The sequence below is a fragment of the Pygocentrus nattereri genome, chromosome 8, assembly GCF_015220715.1.
Source record: "Pygocentrus nattereri isolate fPygNat1 chromosome 8, fPygNat1.pri, whole genome shotgun sequence".
NCBI classification, from domain to species: Eukaryota; Metazoa; Chordata; class Actinopteri; order Characiformes; family Serrasalmidae; genus Pygocentrus; species Pygocentrus nattereri.
The window spans coordinates 12533617-12554193 of NC_051218.1; the positions used below are offsets into that span (position 1 = coordinate 12533617).

The following is a 20577-nucleotide window of genomic DNA, read 5'->3' on the forward strand; positions in this document are numbered from 1 at the left end:
ACTATGATAAACTGTCATAATATACAATTCGTATATAAAATATAAAATACTCAGTGTTCATAGTTTTTGATTGCATTTTTGAAATGTGCCATGACTGGTGCCTTTTCTGTTCCACCTTATCAAACCTCATAAAATGAAATGTCTTGATGCATTTTGTGTATTGTAATATCATATTTTTGCCACATCACCCACTCATAAATCAAATTGAATCAACAATTGTATCAAACCAGAAAACATGTACCGTTAGTCTATTTACTATAGAGAGAGGGAGGAATTACTGCTGTCAGTCAAGACTTTTCTGAATGTTCATCTGAAGTTGCACTACATCAGTCATCAGTCATCCTCACAGGCTTCAAGACAGCTGGAGACCAGGTGCTAATAATAGCAGCTTAATATATTATCACTGGACATGGTTTGCACTTTAATCACCTGCATCAACCTGATTATGTCTCAGATTTGCAAGGACTGAAACGAAACACAACACCCAATACAGATTTGACGTTATATGATTAGAATTGTTTCTGCCCAGACTGAACACGTATTGAAATAACCTAATGTAAGGAGTGAGGAGTATCAGCAGCCATCTTCTCCAGGCTAAAGCATAGAAAAAAACCATGGTTACTGAAATGAAGGGCTGTAAGGCAATGTAGTGATTGGTGATGCCAGGAAATGCTGGATTTAGCGCTGGCTGTTTATCATATCAATCTAAACACTCTAATTAAATCAGAGAGCATCATTAGCATATACAGTCAGTGGCCCGTGTTTCTCTCCGTCTACTGTAAAGACAGTAATTATGCAGTACATTCAACTAAATCAGATCTTTGGCTGCAATTTCCATATCTTATCTATGCAATAATTACAAAGTGCAGCATCTCAAGAGCTAAATGAGAAGACTGTAACCCATTAGCACAAACAGAAACAGAGTCTTAGCATCTCCAAAAGGAATCAGACCCTCCAAGGAATTAATAAGTCATAGAACGTAAGCATGTGTGCTTTTTATATACATACATGGCCATGCAGGTCTGTATTGAGCAGCATGAGAGCACAAGTCAGTGTGTGAGCTCCATCTGTAAATACAACAGAACAAGTTTACTTTAAATCACATATACAACCCATAAAACTAAAGGGGCACACCAGCCAAAATAAAAGATTTAACCATTGCCATATCTGTTGTAAACATGCCTACTCAGCACCTGTAGTGCCAAAATACGCTCTAGATTTAGATTTTTAGACCACAAGACCACCTTCTGATGTATCTTGAAGGTGGGAGAAACTTCTGAAATACTACAGGCTGCTTTTGGGCAGCTACTCGAGGGTGGACTGCTTACTTTTTTTTTCACTAGCTGAATATTGCAGAAGGAAACCCGATAGCTAACGTTACAGCCAAAAAATCCTGTCTGAAGTATATGTAGTGAGAGAACACAGATAGACGAAAGCACAAAAAGAATGCAACATCATGAATTCTGTTAAACGAAATAAACTGGTAGAGTATGACAGAGTATGGCTAGTTTTGGGCTGAAACACTCCTTCAACAAAGATACTAACACAAATCTATACAACACTAAGGATTCTATTTTTGTTATATAAAACATAAAAAAGCTTATAGAATGTAGATTAAACAAAAAAAACTTTTTTATTCAATGTTTCAAATATTTTGAAAACAAAAATTACTAAGTGATAAATAATGTACTGTAACTGCCTATTCAAGTAATTTTAGGTGAGTTATCTGCCAGGATTTGATCACAACATTTGAAATATGAGGCATTCCCAATGCTAATTATGACTTACTTCTTGATTCTATATAGCTAAGAATCACCTACAGCACCTAGTATTATTATTACTAGTATTGTTATTACAATAACCTCTTGTTAATTATTAGAAAACTGTATAGTTGCATGAGACTAGCATTATATTTATTATATTTTTTTACATATTTATCTGCAACTATATTCATTTAAAATGACTGAAAACAGTGATTCCAAACTTTTGAAGAGTGATATCAAACTTTTAAATGGTATTGTGTGTTATGCTAATATTTGTTTGTGTTTCTTGCCTTCGGAGGTGAGGGCCTCTGGATTACAGTGGCAGAAGCGTTTGGAAAAGTGCACCAGAACTCGCTCTCTCTCCTGCGTCTCTCCCATCAGAGGAAATGCCTTCAGGAAGTTCCTGTGTGGGGGGGTGGGACAGGGAGAGTGAGTAAGAGCAGAATATGGGTGGATTATTAGGTGTTTTTTTTTTTTTTCTTTGAAAATGAAAGACGAATCAGAAACCTTATGGAAACCCTGCTGAACAGTCTGCTTAGACTGAGTCATTCATGCCTGATTTATGCTTGGAAAGCTGCAGTTTATTTCAGTTCACAGGGTGAATGGACCAATCACTTCCAGTCAATCGAAGAAGAATATCACTGACGTACTGTGTAAGAAATTCCATTCTCGGCTTTAAGCATTCCTTTAATTAAACTACAAAGTAGTACTGCATGGAGTCAATCTAAATATCGAAACATAATCTGTAACAAATAAATAGTACAACACAGATAATAACACAGATATATAATACTTGTAAAAGGCTGATGCAAAGACAGAGTTGCAAAAAATAAAACATAAATAGAGGAAAACAGATCCAGACAGGGATCAGCACTGAGCAGTGCAGCTAAACAAATATATTTCATAAACGGATTTTATAACTGGGAGCCTGTTCTGCACCATTAGAGCTTGGCAAAAAAGAAACTGCTACCATTTCCTCCATTTTAATTGAAAAAGAAGTCATTCCAGATTATTTTCATGATAGCTTTCATGAAGGCTGAAAGAGGAACAGTGTATCCTGAGGGTATTTTGGAATGTGCCCATGTGAGAAGCAGTTACATGTAATCAGAGAGCAACTCTACAGAAATGTAACTATGATAGCCACAAGCTAGTCAGTTTAGTTGTGGGCTTAACACAGTGCTGAGATAAAATATTCCATTAGGGTGGTCTATTTGTGACACTACTGAGACATGGCAGTCTGGCAGGCGTGTGACAGGAGTGGCAACTTCCCTTCTAAATGAGATTTCTTCTCTTTTCAGCCTGTAACCGCATCTATGGCTTAAATGAAAAAGAGGAAGAAATCTGGCTTAATATATAACCTGAGTACTCTGTGAAAACCAGCATGGAATTTGTACTGTCAGCTACTGTGTACTGTCACATAGGTACGTTGAGCAAAATGAAAAGGAAGAAAGAATTATGAGAAATTATTACTATGAGAAAATGAGAGAATTATAAGAAATCTCACGTTCTCATTGTTTACGCCCTGTTTATACTTATCATGTATCCTGTATCTTGATGTTGTCTATATATACATTTTAAAAGACAACTGCCACAGCCATGTGTGGCTCAGAGTCCAAGACAGCATAATGTTCCTCACTCTCTCTGGGTGAATAGGAGGGCCCTCCCTCTCCCCACATCACTCAGAGCAACACTAGCCAATGCAAGCATCTGTTGGGTAACGTAACAGACCTGGCAGTTAACATTCTCCTCCAAGCGCGATGAGCTGTCTAATGATGTTGCGTTAGCCAGTCTTGAAGGAAGCATGTGCTAGCCTTTAGAATTGTGTAATTGGAGGAGACTTAGCTGACGGGCAGTTACCAAAGACTAAATTGGGGTGAAAATTAGTTCTATCTCCAGTTTTGGCACCCATTTTAACCTGTTTTTATCTACAGTGCTTCAGTTGTGGCTGCTACGCAGATATGCGCAAAAACTCTGTCTTTTCTTTCTCTGTAACTGCAATCTGAAAAATGTTTTATAAAGCATTAAACACTGCATAGCCTGTACAGGCACAGCTTACTCTGCACGGCACCACACCAGCCTGAATGAAACTTTTAAATACTGTTAAATTAAATCAGTATGAATATCTGGATTCTGAAATGACACTTATAAGACGCTGGCGTAAACATGCTGTGTCTTGATTGGACGATAACCTGATCATCATGATGACTGGATGTTCACTGCCGTGGATAAACCGGGCCTTAGAGCCTCTCTGCACTTCACCACTTAGCGCATCTTGGTCATCGGTTAACTATGTATATAATTATCTGACTATGCAGATGCAACCAAGGCGCATTAGAGACAGACTCTTAACTGACCACTCAGACACTTTGGGAGATACTGCACGTTGAAATGGAATTCCGTTAAAATTATTTGCATTTAAATGAATTGAGAAATCCCATACATTCTAGCTTGTGCTAACTGAATTTGTTAGAATTAGATTTATACGTTTAAAATGTCATCACTTTCAATAATATTTTAACATGTTTAAATAAAATTTTGATATCTAGAAATTGTGGATTAAAAAGTTAAATGCCTAACACACAGCATAACCTACATGTGCCAAAGCTTCAAGCAAAGCAAGGTCAGCCACAGAGTGCATCACCAGTCAATCTTTAGATGTGGCTTTTACATTGTATATTTTACATTAAATTTACTATGTGTATGTATTAAATAACATTTGTGACTGGACTGGTACAAACAGTCTGTCTATGCCACACACTGCTATATCAATGACTGGATCTGTGCCAGACTTGGAATATGAATTCAGTGCATATTTACATTTGAAAATAGACTGAGTTTTTTACTTTAGCCAATATGAGTGCATATTCCTTAAAAAGCAAATGCTACTAAGCAAATTTTACCCTGCCTGCAAGTTACATCCTAATGTCTGTATCTTATCCAAGCTGTAAATTTGGCTGGGAGGCCACTCTACCTATTTTATGGTAGGGAGACGCTGTCTGGGCATTATCCAGATATGAGACATATTAAATGAGAAATGCACAATGGCTCTTTCTAACACCAGACAATAAACAGACTGCACAGAATTTAAAAACAGGCCTCACCTTAGCGCTCGGTCTAAGGACAACCCTGTGAAGTCAAAGAAGCTCAGATACTCCGATGCCACCATCTGACTGAATTCATTACTGTAACACAGAAGGAGAATTCATTGTTTTCTTCATGTCTAGCAGACGCTCTCATACCAGACTCAGACATTCACAAACTCACTTCTTCCCCAGATGTCGCGCCACGTCACACCGCTTGAAGCCCTCCAGGTAGAACAACCGCTTCGCCAGCCGCTTGGCAGCATCTGCGTCAGCACGGCACCCGTTTGCAAGTGTATCGGTGCTGCCCCTCTCCAGCGTCTCCAGGCTGCCCAGCTCAGAGTCTGAGTCACACAGTCCATCTGTGAGATTGGCATCACTGTGGCAAGAAACATGAGACAAAATAACAAACAACACATTAGACCATCTTGAAGTATGCCTCAAGTTTCATCAATAAAACTAACATAGGTTAACCAAGTCAAGAGCTATTACATCCGTTCTGCTAAATTATTCAAATGTAAACACGGTGTCACATATTTAGTTACACAAGGAGTTGCATCGTTTACATTAGATTTAGATTAGACTTATATTACATTTACATTAGATTTACACTTTGTATCAACAACTTAAAGGCTGTACATCTGACATTTTAATTCAACATATGTTTTGATGTCAAGCACTGAATGGTTTTCTTTCCACAAAACATGACTGTAAACACAAAAATAACTTTTCAACAGATTCTAAACTCAACCAGAAAGAGAAAGTTTGTAAATGAAATGCAGTTATGTCATAACTGAAGCTTGCATCTCTTCCCTGTTCCTCAGTCCTACATCAGCCCTACTACAGCTATGATGGGGGTCTGGCCTTCTAGCTACAGGCAGAAGCTGACCAGAACTCCAACCCAAGTTCTCAGATTTCTCCCTCCTCTTCCCTCACACTACCACCACCATGTTAATGGCATGGTCTGAACTCACAAGCTTTAAGTTGGCTTGACAAAGCCGTTGCAATGAATTGTTGCTATGATATCGATGTTTTTTTTCAAATGATAAGTCATTACTGTGATATCCCAGGTAGCTAATGTGTGTGTATATGCTTACTTGTACATATTGTACATGTGAGTCTGTATGTAACATCTCTGAGGGGCAGTGTCAGTGATGTCCTTGTGCCATTATTTATTGCAATTAGATTTGAACTTCCTCAACTTTTCCTATGGGAAAAATTAGTGCATGAGCACACAAAAACTGTACATATGACCCGTCCCAAAAGCACAAGCATAGTGTTCCAATACAGGTCCCATTTTCTTTTGATGGATTGTAGTATTAGCTTGAAAACTGACTTGAAAAAGGTCTAAAAAAGTGTGGAATAATAAAACAGAAGAGTGACAACCAACTTAATAACACATGTCCTCTTCTACTTTTAAATGCAGCACTAATTGAAAAATTAAAATCTGCACTTATGACTGATTGTCTCTAGATGTTTCAATGAAATACAAGTGAGAAATAATCAGTATCAAATTGCATTATTTGTATCAAACTGCTTCAACTGTAACAATGTTTGGACTGCTTTGTGCCTTAGAAATCTACTTCTAGATGAAAGGCCATTCTGAGTCCAATTCTTTTCTCCTATCTAAGAATAGGGACATCTAATTCAATTAATTAAGCTTTTGATGACAGTGATTACTTGAATGAGGTAGATGGTGTAAGGGTGTGTTCTTTAAAATGAACCAACAGTTTTGGTGCAGTGCAGTATGCAGTGTTCTCTACACTGATAGATATGTGAAGAAGCACCGTAACTTCTACACTGGGTGATAGACACACAGCTTTTGGTTAATTCATGACAATCTAAATAATTCATGAATTTATTCAGCATTATTGTCTGCTCCCAAGCGTACATCAGTTTGAAAGAGTAATTAAAATGTGTAGCATGATGGAATAATTGGCTAAGTATCAAGTTGTTTGTGCATGCTTGTCATGTCAGCGTGTGAAACTCAAAACTGAATCACAAATGCACATTTTGTCAGCAGTGCCATGACTGGTACACAGGAGAAACAAAAAGGCATCCCATTATACTCTAAAACAACTGTCTGGCCCACCCAAAAAAAGACCTAACTCGCTCTTGGGGGCTGCTCACTCACTGGTCAGCATTTTCTCTTTCATATGCGTCTGTGGCCAGCTGAATAAATTATAGAAGGAATTCTCTGTGGATGAGTCAAATTTTTTGCATAATTTAATTGCCGCAATTGCATTAGGCCCAAACTCGATAAGGCGCGGTAATGTGTCGGTTGCCATGGTGCCAGCGGAACCCAACATTCTGAGAGAGAAACGCAATTTACGTCCCTCTTGAGCAGATGGCCTCTTCAGCAATATTTCCCACTATCTTCCACACAACCCCCCAGAAAATATAAAACACCCACCAGGTACATTATACCACTGGGAAGTCCTATTCATTTTGCCAAACCAGTTATTTAAACTGTCCATTTCAATTAATCCAACATCCAACCAGTGATGAAATTACTATAATTCTATTCTATAAATAAACTCTATTTTTATCAATAAATACACTCTATTTTTGTGATAATTAGAGATGGCACACTGACACTTTTCCCTATACATGGGAACCCATTAAAAAGATTTTTCACAGTATAACTCAAATTGCAGACTATTTGGTATATATTACATTATTGATATATTCTCAAAACTATTTTAGGTGCTTAAGTAAACCTGTTTTTGTGGGTTAACAGTGGCTTTTTATTCTGGGGTGTCATTTTTAATAGGAACCATATTTAACAACCAAAGTAAATCTGAAATATGTTTTATTGTACAATATAGTAAATACAAAACTGAACAATACTTGCTGCTAAATGTTCTTTCATGTCTTAATTTCTCAAGATAAAAGGCTCAAGTTGAATTTTCCATTCCACCTTAAATGGAGCAGCAGTTACATTCTGTCACCTGTAAAGGCCTGAATGTAACTGCTGCACCGCTGAGGTGGAAAGTAATTTTAAATAAGAAGCCAACTTTCTCAAGCCATTTGTGAATCTCCTACGTGAATCTCAAACAAGTCAGACAGTGCTTGAATTTGTAAAAAAAATAGTCATTCATGCTTCAGTATCAGCTCTGTTCAGTCTCTGCTCTCTTGTCCATGTTAGGCTAAAGCTAACCTCAAAAGACCAGCTATTCCGTTAGGTCTGCTGCAGACTACTTTGGATGCAACGATCTAGACAGCAGGAGGTGATTAAGAGACTGTTGCATTTTCATTGTTATTTGAAATGTGACTGAAAGCATGCCTCAGCCACTAAGCGGGATACCTGTTAGTATGCTGCACTCTCTGTGCTTAATTGTGCCATGCCAGTATAATGATTATGACAAAGCCCATAGCTGGGGAAGAATTTCAACCAGTATACCAGATACGCCCATTACTACTTTCAGTCCAGCATTTTCTGCTGTCCTAATACCGAAAACATCAATGCAGATATACCATCTCTATTGATTTCAGTAGCCTAGCTATGATCATTAAAATTCACAATTCAATTTACCTGCTAGTGAATTATGCATACCACACAACTGCCTTTGTCTTTGAGACAACACAGTGGAAACATGCCATTAATTAGCTGCATTTAGTGTACTAAACAAATGTATTCTCCTTAACCGATTAATTATAAAATAATGGCTAGCAATAGTTATTTTCTTGAAATTACCCAGACTGAGCAATTGTCCAATGAACAAGAGAAACATAAGTGACAGAGAATCATGAGAACTGTGAATCAGATAGGCAGACTGTCACTGTAGTACCAGTGAAGTCTGACAACATGGCAAAAAAAAATAAAAATAAAGAAGAAGTGGCTATTTATATATAACCAACAACAGAATGGATTTTGGGGTTATCATTTTTGTTTGCAAACTATCACAGAATTTCAGGGAGAATAATAAGTGAATAGTCATTAGAGCACTAGAGGTGAAGAAAATCAAACTCAAATACTGATGTACACAAAGCCCACACTTGTAAATCACCACAGAAAACAGATTAGCTAGCTTATCAAGACTGTGCTTATTTGTGTCAAAAAAAAAGAAACTTTTGATTTGTTTTTTGCTTGCAAATCAATTTGGCCGAATAGTTCACTATGAACCCGGAATCGTGGCCTATCTGACTGTCCCAGGTAATGCCGGTCTTACAACAAACGACTTTTTAAGTGATTTCACTACCACAGAATAACTTCATGAGAGTTGCACTCGCATCATCTCAGTCATTTAGGATGGCTGTCTTAACTTAAAGTTTAAGGACTTGGCTCATGCAAATAGTGATGTACCAGGGATGCAGATGAGAGCGAGAGAGAGAGCGAGAGAGAGAGAATGAGAATGCATTCTTGGTGCCTCTGTAAATCTCTGTAAAAAGGCAAATCTGCTCCACTTTTAAACAATAATATTGAATTAAAAATGGCTCTTTTAATATTTTAAGCTCAGTTGGCATAACAGTGATGTAAGGAAATGTGCAGAGGACTTTAAGAATGTCATGATTGAAGAAGCCTCAATGTGCTTTTCCTTTTTTTCCCTGTTTTTGTGTTACAGTAGCTTCTTGTTTTTTTTTTTAATGGTTTTGTGCATAAAACCCAATCAACAATGCTGAATCACTGCATGTTTTACTGATCTGTACATCTTTATGTTAAATAAAAACAGTAGCTGCTCATTTTACAGTTTAACTGAAAAAGAATTCTGGGTGATGATCTGCCACAATATACAATTCTACAGTGAACTGTGCGGAGCCCCAGATTTTTACATGACCAACCAACATATCCTCCCCTTAGTACCACTACACAGTGTAGAAAGAAAACGATTCTCTGAAAAAAGGTTTCCACCAGGTGCATGATGGGAAATAATCTCAAAAATCTAGTTGCAGCCTTGCAAATAGTGACCCTGCAAGATCCCCAGTCTTTGCAAAATCATAATCTGTGACTAAAACTGTGACACTATGTTTAGATGTGAGAGGGTGCCACACTTTAGCTTTTAAAAAGTCTTTTCAAAGTCTTCTAGTGTATGGTCAGCATTAGCCTAGCTTTGATTTAAACCCAAAATAACATGTTTAGCTCAGCTCAGCTAAACTTTGCATTACTTAATGATGCCATGAATACAGTTTGCATTACGTCAGGTATAAGAAAAGGGAGCACAGAACAAGAACATGTAATTTCATATCTGCTGTTCTATCCAAACGCCAGCTACCCTTTACATTGTGTGAACATTTTGTGACAAACGGATCAATAGAAATAATGTGCAATGACTGTTTATTAAACTTTCTATTTCCATTTTTAATGTGTAATGATCAGGGGTCAGCACTTTACATGAGCACAGGACGGCAGTTCTCTGGAACATTTTTCATTTATAGAAGTTTGATTCACCCTAGGTGCTCATATTTGCTCAGTGTCATATGAAGTAGAAGATAATGCGAGTTCAGGAACCAGTTTAAATGGAAATCAACATAATGATTCTTCATTGCAATACGGTCCAATACAGTATGCCAATGAGGTATAAAATATCATATACATGGGTCCTAATATCACACTGAGTTCATTTGAGACCAATCATATCCTTTTCCTGTGGCCATATGTGATTCACCAAATAACTCTAAACATGAGTCACTCACATATTCAGCCTGCAGTTATAACAACTAAGCAACTGGATCTGTTCAGCCAACACTTCAGACTAGCACATGCATATCAGAACAGCTGATCCAGTGATATTTGTGTAATATCCCTGAGTGACAGACTGGAAAAACCATCGGAAGCCAATGAATCAGTGTCTGCTCACAGTTAACAACAATGATGGATTAAACAGTTTAAACATTATTGATTTCAGCTGCAACATGGCAGGTTGTGTGTAACCCCATACAGAGCTGACAACATGTGCCTTTCAGTGTGGAAATAATGTCAGAGAGCACTCCATTCAGATTAGAGAAAAAAGGCATGTAAAAGCTTCCTGGCGTAAACGTCACCACAGATAAAGATATCCTTGTTGGCAGGGGTTCCGAATTTTCACTATTTATATTAAAAGTGATACCTTGACTTCAATCCTGGATGTCTTAAAGCAGAAATGAGTGCGAGGTGCTGGAAATGGATAAAAACTAAAGATTAGTTGTTAAGCTGTTAAGAGCCTGAATACAGAGTGTATGTCTAGTCTTTGGAAAAAGCATTTTTATTGGCTCACTGATGCTAAAACTTGTTACTCACGCATAAAAACCCACACTGACTTGATTTTTTTTGATACTTGATAGTATTAAAGTAATTCAGCCCGAGATGCCTTAGTGGAACTTTATATTGAAGGTTCAAAACATTAAACAACTTAAGTGGACAGTAACGTATTGCATTCACTTGGACCGTTTCTACTTGCTTTGGCTGATAGCTTATCATACCCTGTATCATGATATCTTCTGTTCTGCTTTACATACTGCTTTTTTTTTTTTTTTGCTTTGCCTTTATTTAACCATTCCGTTTGTACAATCATTTTAATCTATGATTAGTTAAAAAAAAAAAAAGATTGTACAGAAAACACTGCTCTTAATTACAGGCTATATAAACACATCAACTAATTAACCACACATGCACATACTTTGAAAACCACTTGGAAAGATCAGTAGATTTAATCTGGGGAAAGAACGCTGGATGACATGCACATCAAAGGAACTCCAATGTAGCACATATGCTCTCTGCTACATGAGCTTGTTCAGAAGAAAGATGCCTACATGCCAGTTTCTCGAGAAATTAGTTTCCAACCAACCAAACACTGAACACCACTGGATGTTAACAGCATTACAGGCTCTTTGTGCCTGTAATATATTATAAATAACAGATAGCCCATCTGGTGATTACATGTTAAGTATAATACCACCACACAAAGTGCAAGATATAGTGTATACTATAACACTCACATGCAGCACTTTGTAACTAAATTTGGATCACGATGGTGCTGTTTATCGTAATAATTCTGCAGGAGACAATTGCCTAAATCTAAAACTACCATTTGAGCATCATTTCTGTTGATACATTTGTTGTGAGAAACAACAAAAAAAATGCATGAAAAGCTTTTGATATGATTGCAGCAGTATATGTTTGTACTGTTTGTACAAGTGCACAGAAAGAGAATAAAAAGAAAAAGAAAGATGAGAGAGATAGAGAATGATAGGGGAAGAAAAAAAAAGTCTTTACAGGAATAGAAAACAGAATAAAGAATGGATGCAGTCCTTACATGCCCTTGTTTCTAGCAGATGCTCTCCAAAAAGTAATACGGTAATCTATGAATGTTTCTGCGTGTCTGTGCTTACATTTAGAACATGAGGCTGCCTGTTTAATGACTCACAGCAGCCAGGCAGCATGCCCTCCTGACGCCAGCTTGTTGTGTAGTGCCCCCCAGCTAGAGGTGTGTCAGACTGAAAGAGCTGAAGGTGTGGAGGCCATCAGGTCCTCTTATACTGACAAAATCTCAGTGTCTGTATATGTGCTTATTCATGTGTACCCTCAAATAAAAAGAGCAGCCAGGCTTAAAAATTACACAAGTTCTGAGTTTTCATATATAGGGTACACACAAAGTTTCAACTATCTGAGAGACCAAAGAGTAGAAATATATATTTATATATTTATAGTTCCATATCACCATAAATTACATCAAAATACACCACAATATGCTCTTCTGAGTAAATCATGGATATCCTCACTACTTAACACTCACTAAATAGATGTTTCAGGACAAAGAGAGAACAATTAGTTCTATTTAACTGGAAAAGTTCAATCAAAAACATAGTATTTTGCAGTATAAGTGGCATTACTGGTGCAATCGGTTGCTTCCATCTTATCAAACCTCACAAATAAATATCATAATAAACATTGTGTATCAAGGAAATTACTTTAAGTGTCATGATTTCGTATTTTTGCTACATTTCTCACCCCTCCTGCAGCAGGAAACCAATATTTAAACAGGTGAATTCCAAAAAAATCAAGAAAAAATAAACCCACTTCATTGGAAGGGATGAGCAAAGGGCAACAGAACCTCATCAATCAGTAACTATTTGCAAAAGCACACGACTCCTGTTTTATTGCATGTGTTATGTAACATTGTTGCGAGCTCCACTTTCTAGAGCTGTTTTTATATTTAAAATAAAATATTACTGAATTTAGAATGAAATGAAAAGTTTTGAAAGCTCCAACCAGCCAACTAGTTACATCGACTCAGCCCCAAGTATGCATGTGATGGATTTATACTTCTCTGAGTATTTACAAATGATTATCTACTAAAACAAGCTTGTGAGAAAATCTTTTTACTGAGTTCCACTTTAGTTATTAATATTTCGCCCTTAATCCCTTTTTAATTGGTTGACTCAGTTCTGTTGGTTCAGCAACTGCTTTGTTGGATGTGTTAAGAAGTTCCACTGCATTTCTACAAGGACCTCAGAACTTGGGGAGATTTCAGACCTGGTACTTATGGATTATGGTAGCTATTTTTAATTCTCCACGAGTCACTGAGGGACCAACATTTTATAAACTCATGTATAGTAGACAATGTGAAATCTGTACTCAAGTCAAAGCATTGGTGAAATAATGACTCAAATAAAAGTAACTTTCCAAAAAACAATAAACTAAGTAGAGTAACTTCGAGAAGAGCAGTGGAATTTATTATTACATGCACCATCTCTCAGCTTAGGAGGTGAAGTTTGTTAGGCTCCATTCTTCTCTGTCCAGGATCTCATCAGAAGTGGGAGGTGTGAGCAACAGTAAAGGAGGACAGATGCTGAACCAACACAACAGAATGGAACTGAATCTGAAAAGAAAGAACCCTGAAAAAGAAACGCCACTGAGTAAAAAAAGTAGATTTGCTTCCTTACAAATTCAGTAGAATTAGAAGTAATATCATTTGAACATAGTCAAAGTACACCTATAAAAAGACAGTTCTTCCAGGGTTCTTTAGTAAAGGCAGTGGTTCCATTTAGAACCACGAGTTCTGTAGAGAACCATTTCGTGCTTCTTTGCATGGTAAAATGGTTTTTCAGTTTGAAGGAGAACGTGAACCTTTTTAAAAATGATTCTATATAGCACTAAAAAAGGTTCTGCTATTGTTATGATGTCCAGCATGTAACATAAAAAGAACCCTTTTTGCTGCCATTTTCAAAAAGGTTCTATATAGAACCATATACAAGACATTCTCCATCAACCTTTAGAAGTATTTCACCACACAAACAACCATTTAAGCATGAAATGGCTCAACATAGAACATGTGGTTCTAAATAGAATCATTTTTACTATAGAGCCCTTTAAAAACATCTTTTCTAAGAGTGGAAGTATAGAGTAAAGACCAGTTACCACCCAAAACCAGTAGACAACAGTAACAGACCAGGTAACCAGTCACCACCCAAAACCGAGAGACAACAGTAAGGGACCAGGTAACCAGTCACCACCCAAAACCGAGAGACAACAGTAACGGACCAGGTAACCAGTTACCACCCAAAACCGAGAGACAACAGTAACGGACCAGGTAACCAGTCACCACCCAAAACCGAGAGACAACAGTAAAGGACCAGGTAACCAGTCACCACCCAAAACCGAGAGACAACAGTAACGGACCAGGTAACCAGTCACCACCCAAAACCGAGAGACAACAGTAACGGACCAGGTAACCAGTCACCACCCAAAACCAGTAGACAACAGTAACGGACCAGGTAACCAGTCACCACCCAAAACCGAGAGACAACAGTAACGGACCAGGTAACCAGTCACCACCCAAAACCGGTAGACAACAGTAACGGACCAGGTAACCCGTCACCACCCAAAACCGGTAGACAACAGTAACGGACCAGGTAACCCGTCACCACCCAAAACCGGTAGACAACAGTAACGGACCAGGTAACCAGTCACCACCCAAAACCGGTAGACAACAGTAACGGACCAGGTAACCAGTCACTACCCACCTGTGTGCTCTACCCAGAACATTATACAACTGAAACGCAGCAGAACGATGTCCTCCTCATTCTCCTAACTGAGAAGAAGTAAAACAGACTGAACTCACAGAAGTTCGAGCAGAAAGTGGAAATGAACATCATACTCCTCCTTCCACATCTTCTTCTCCCCGCTGAGATCAGACATATGCCCGCGCTGGGCGAGACATTTCAGACGTTTCCACTACAAATAAACCCATCTGCCCCTGAGCGCTCTGGAGATGAGGCAATCAGGTTCGCTCGGAAACGAAAAGGGAAAAACCCGGGCGCTAAAAGCTTTATGTCAGTCTGTGAAGAACACACGGCGTGAATGAGAACGACAAGTTCTGAACTCAAAACTTCTCCATTTGAGCTCTTTATCCTGCACTGCTGCTGTTCTGGCTGAGCTAAGCCAACTTCACTGAAATCCTCACAGAGGAAGGGGCGGGGCCTCCAACCCGATGGCCAATGATCTTTAGTGAATGGCCTTCCATATTTCCACGGTTTAAGTGCGGATCTGGCCTAAAGCCCGGGAGCACCGGGGTCATTCCAGCAGTGGCTTTCATCGCCAAGGCCAGAAAGTCCATTATGATGGACGACTGCAGGGCTGCAGTGACTGTTTTTCACTTCATTAGCGTGAAAATAGAAAAAGCAGCAGTAAGCATTTCTTAAAGGGAATCAAATGCATAGCCAAAAATACATAGCCAAGGTTCTTTAATTCCACAGTTCAAATAAACCGTAGCGTACATGAAAACTAAGCCGCAAAGTTAAATTATTTGTTCCTCTGATCTCGTGAGAACCATCTAATTTACATATAACAATCTATTCAGCCTATTGCATTTTAGCCCCGCCCAAGATTCTAAGAGTTCCCGCAGTGCTTTTTGAACGAGGCGCAATACAGGCGGCCAATCAGAACAGAGATTATTTACTCATTTCAGTCTTAAAGGTACAGTAACATAAACAGCACGTGTAATTGTAAAGGATGAGGAGAGGGTGGAAAATAGTCATGTAAAAAATGACAGCTCTGGGTACTTAAACCACACAATCGTTATAAGTAGACCTCAAGGGGAAAATAATAGGGAAAACTAATTATGTGAGACCTTAAATGTCAAATTAATGTATTATTATTATTATTATTATTATTATTAGTAGTAGTAGTAGTAGTAGTATTGTTTTTGTTATTATTAATTAAATGAAACAAATGACAAATTTATAAAGCAAAACCACTTAGTTTTTCCCCTTTTTAACTGTATCTTTGAACCTCACTTTTGCTTTGAATTGCATTTCCATTATAGTGGTTTATCTGCTGCAAAGGGAGATACAGATACTCCCTGAGATATGCAAGCACACACAGGCATGCATGCACAAACACACGCATGCATGCAGATGCTCACCACATATGCTTACACACACAGAGAGTCTGATGTCTATCAAAGTGTGGCACATCCTGACATGCTCTCTTCTTTTAAAATTCCGTCTTTCACCACCCGGGTCTGTGCATCATCACAGAGATGAGCAAGCTCAAGTGGAGGCTAACAATGAAGGACATGTTTGGGGGACTAAGATCCAGCCCACTACTAGACTGGAAACATTTGGTGTCTGGTATTTACATGCTCCAGTAAACAGCAGTCACAATACACTTCACCTCCCTTTTACAAACAGCAGAGCAATAATCTGACCTCTAATGCCAGTATCATCAGTGTCACTTTCATTAGCTATCATTGTTCCGAACATCATTTGTAACAGAATGATCATATTTTCTTTATTATCACATACATTGACCTTTTCTTTCTTTCTTGTCATCAGAACTGATCATCATCATCCAACTCACATACCGTGGCCTAAAATATTCTTCAGCACTCTACAACATGAAGCACATGGAGTAAGAATACTATACAAAAGACAAAGAGATGCATAAATAGGTAGATAGATAGAACTGACTGACAGACCTAAACTTTATTTATTTATTCAGGCAGCGTTTTTGAGCAAATGAGTGCTTCCAGCCCCGGCAAATATTTTAAAATATAATTTTTTTAGGTGTACTAAAACGTTTTGCTAAGTGCTGTAGATGATGTGGTCTTAGGCCCTGTTTCCTGTCTCACTTTGCTGCACTGTCATGCTGTAATGCTGTAATGATGTGTCTGAGAAAGAGAACAGAGCTATTATTAGACTGAGTCTAAACCCACAGCAGACAGGCTGCAGAGTGATACAAAACTGAGAGGATTTAACAGCAGGAACAGAGACACAACTTATCACACACACACACACACACACATATATTTATGCAGTCAGATGTTCAAGCACTAGCACACACCTTCTCACCCCTGCATATACACTCAGTTTCTTTCTCTGACATCCTTTAGGACAGCCTCTGTCACCATGGTGACAGGAGATTAATGCTCCCCCTGGAGATTCATCTCCTCTGCTTTTCACATGGTTCACCATCGTCTCAGAGTCATCTCACTTTCATCTCACTTTGGTTCTCAGTAGTGTTCCTCGCTTCCTCTGAAGCTCTGTGTACATCCTCATCAAAACGCACACACTCACACATCTCCCTGAGCTAAAAAGAGACAGATTCAGCACAGGTGGTAGCGCACGAGTTAGCAAAGCCAGTAGAATGATGGCGGATATTCAAAGGCCCATGGGCCTTTGAATAGATTCACAGGCTACCAGAGCACCACTCACAGTGTATCAGTAACCATTATCCATTTGACGTAAGCATACATTCTTTATGGCTCAGTAGTGCCTTGGTTCCTATATTAGACATAGGGGTTAAATATAGGTGCTAAAAATATAGATGTACCAATATCTGAACTGTAGTCTGATGCTGATATCTGATATTTGATATGCCAGTATCCTGTATTTTTCATACAGAGTGAAAGAAAAACAAGTATTGAGGCACTTTCTTGTTATTTAATATACTTACAGAGCTAAAAATAGTTATTTAACTGAATCCTGGAGGTCTGGATTCCAGTACAGTTTGGTGTTTTTCCTGCTCAAGCACACTTGATTCAACTCATCAGCTCATTACCAGGTTTAGTCATTGTGCTAGAGAAGGGAAATGACCAAACTGTGTTGAACTCTAGCCCCTAAGTTCACCATCCTGATTTGGACAAATCAAAACTCTGTTTAGACAAAACTAAAATATATCTTTTAGGCAATAATTCAGTCCATCATGGTTGGAGAAAAGAAGGTTTGCCCATATAACCCCAAGAACACCTGTGCTTGCATGGTTGAGCCAATCCCCTGACCTAAATGTCACTGACAATTTATAGGGAGGGAAAATTTAACAGACGATTCCTTGTAACCTTGGTGAATTGAATTTATTCTTATTTACAATATACTGTTATAGCAAGGCACGACCTGGGGAAGGCGCTGTTGCTGCTGCTCTAGTGCAGCGCTGCTTCTGCTGCCCTACCAGACTAACATAATGTTCACAACGTAATGTGAACAAGAGGGATAGAAATAATGTTATTGACCGCTCTTTATAGATTTCTCTTCAGTAATTGGAAACAATGACACCAGTAGTTGCTACATATTGTTGCTTACAGTAAGTTAATGTCCGTGAAAAGGACGAGGCTGTTTGGCAGATTCTTCTTCGAATTTTCTCGTTGCAAAGCGCCAAAATGCACTGCTGGCGGAACAAGAAATTTAAACAAGAAGCAACCTCAACTTTGAGTGTCCTCATAACACAGTTTCATATCCCTCAATTCCTCAACCTGTCGATGGAAATTAAGAAGCAGCAGTTCCGTCAAAGAACAGTGAGATTTTTACCAGTTAAAACAAAGAAGATTAAGTAGATTGATCATTATTTCCTTGAGTTCTTATTAACCTGAGTTTTAAAAAATGAATGCATTACTAAACACAGGAAGCAAAGGAGAGAAGAAGCTGAAGGAGCAGATCTGATGGAGGTTAGTGATCAAGAAGAAAGAGAAGGAGATTTGCATACGTTTTTTTGTTAATATTAATACTGAATATAATTTAACTGTGAAAATATTATAATTTTCAGTATGACTGATCTATAATCTGTGAGTTTGAATAACATATTTAGGACCCTGCAGCTTATATAAGACAGAGGAGGTAGCTTCGCTTGACCTATGCCTGCTGTAAGTGAGTGGATATAGTGTATGTTATAGTAGCTCTGTACTCTGTACTCTGAACTCTGTACAAACTATGAAGAGACATATTTACTGTGTGCCAATTTGACCAAATAACCATTCTGATATATAACCAAATTTAACATACTTATCACGGCTGATATACTTCACATTTTCATGTTGTTGCTACTTGAAAAAGTGCATTATAAACAGTTTGGGGCCATTAAAGAAATTCTCTTTTGGTCCCATGCCCCCAAATCCTCCTACTGCAGCCCTAGACTCCCAATCAATAAACCTCTAGTGACGCCCCTTACTGTCAACAAACAACAACTTTGCAACAAAGTACAAATGTTATTAATGGGTGGTGTTTGAATATCATTTCTGTTTTAAATACATCTTTTTATGCTAATGAATACATACTTTTTAAATATTTATTAGTAGAAGGTCAAATGACGTGTGTAAATCTGAGGTGGAAATATGCATTGAAAGTGAATACCAAAAACATAAGTACCTGAATATTTGCTTCTCATAACTGTACATATCTGCAGATGCACTAATTTATACACTGTTTGATAAAATACAGAAAGTAGGACTACAGTTATTTCTATAGGGTAAAAAATACAGTAAAGTGAATAAAAGAACAGAACTCATCATGTGTGTGAAAGCAGTACTCAGTGTATCCTGTGAGGAAAAGTCATCATCTGAACTACAATTCACCCACTGGTTGGAACAGAACCAGACAGGATGTGTGTGTGTGTGTGTGAGAGAGAGAGAGAGAGAGAGAGAGAGGGAAAGGGGGAGAGAGAGAGAGAGAGAGAGAGAGAGAGAGAGAGAGAGAGAAAGAAAAATATCCATAACAAAAAGTAGAGTTTATGTATGTGTACATATAGGACACATCCCAAAAGAAGCACATTTTGCCGTCACTTTGGATAAATATAGGCCTAAATGCGCATATGTGCTATATATATGATTAATGCACATGTGGGGAGACAGGAAATGTGTGTGTGTGTGTGTGTGTGTGTGTGTGTGTGTGTGTGTGTAAGAAAATGCATGTGCAATTGTGTGTTTGTATAGCACTATGCATGCACAACACAGAGAGACAGCCAGAAACGACAAATTAGACATGGGGATACAAAATAATGCTGACAAGAGTGACTAAGAGAAGAGAAGAGAAGAGAAGAGAAGAGAAGAGAAGAGAAGAGAAGAGAAGAGAAGAGAAGAGAAGAGAAGAGAAGAGAAGAGAAGTGTTGGTTTGCTGGAACACAAAGCAGGAAGAGCCTGTTGTGAAGTGACTGACGGTCCATTCTGAATGCAGTCCAGTACGTCTGAGCCGCTGCCTGTTGTACAGACTAATTGAATCTAAACTCGGAGGTCAATTCCAATTCAAGGGTAATGAAGTGTAGAGAGAGCTTTTCAAGCCTCTGAAAATGAACAGATTGATCTTAAGATGATGGGGGAGGGGTGTTTGTGGTCTCTGTGGCCAGGGTCTCTAATGAGAAATCACTGCTATCATCGACAGACAGCAAAGTTTGTAAACACACACCAGCAAACACAGACTGTAAAAAATGATATAGACGCAAACTTTTTTATACAATATCAGGACATGAAATTATAGACCACCATTTCATGTATTTAATATCCAGTCAAAACGTTTAAAATAAAAGACTTTCAGTTTCAGAGAAAAACAGT

At 38.2% G+C, this 20577-nt stretch overlaps 1 protein-coding gene and 1 long non-coding RNA gene across 2 annotated transcripts in view; both read right to left on the reverse strand.

Moving 5' to 3' along the window:
- psd2 (pleckstrin and Sec7 domain containing 2) overlaps nt 1-20577 on the reverse strand; it is a 52517-nt gene that overhangs the window by 7511 nt on the left and 24429 nt on the right. The window contains exons 4-7 of the mRNA XM_037540630.1: nt 5028-5222; nt 4865-4945; nt 2054-2166; nt 1009-1067 (exon numbers count right to left, since the gene is read on the reverse strand). Of these exons, the coding sequence (XP_037396527.1) occupies nt 1009-1067; nt 2054-2166; nt 4865-4945; nt 5028-5222 (448 nt within the window). The remainder of the gene's footprint in view (nt 1-1008; nt 1068-2053; nt 2167-4864; nt 4946-5027; nt 5223-20577) is intronic.
- Nucleotides 13465-14967, reverse strand: LOC119263869. The gene is made up of 2 exons (XR_005130596.1): nt 14884-14967; nt 13465-13657 (listed from the first exon to the last, which is right to left on the reverse strand). It is a non-coding gene; the product is annotated as an uncharacterized LOC119263869 (long non-coding RNA).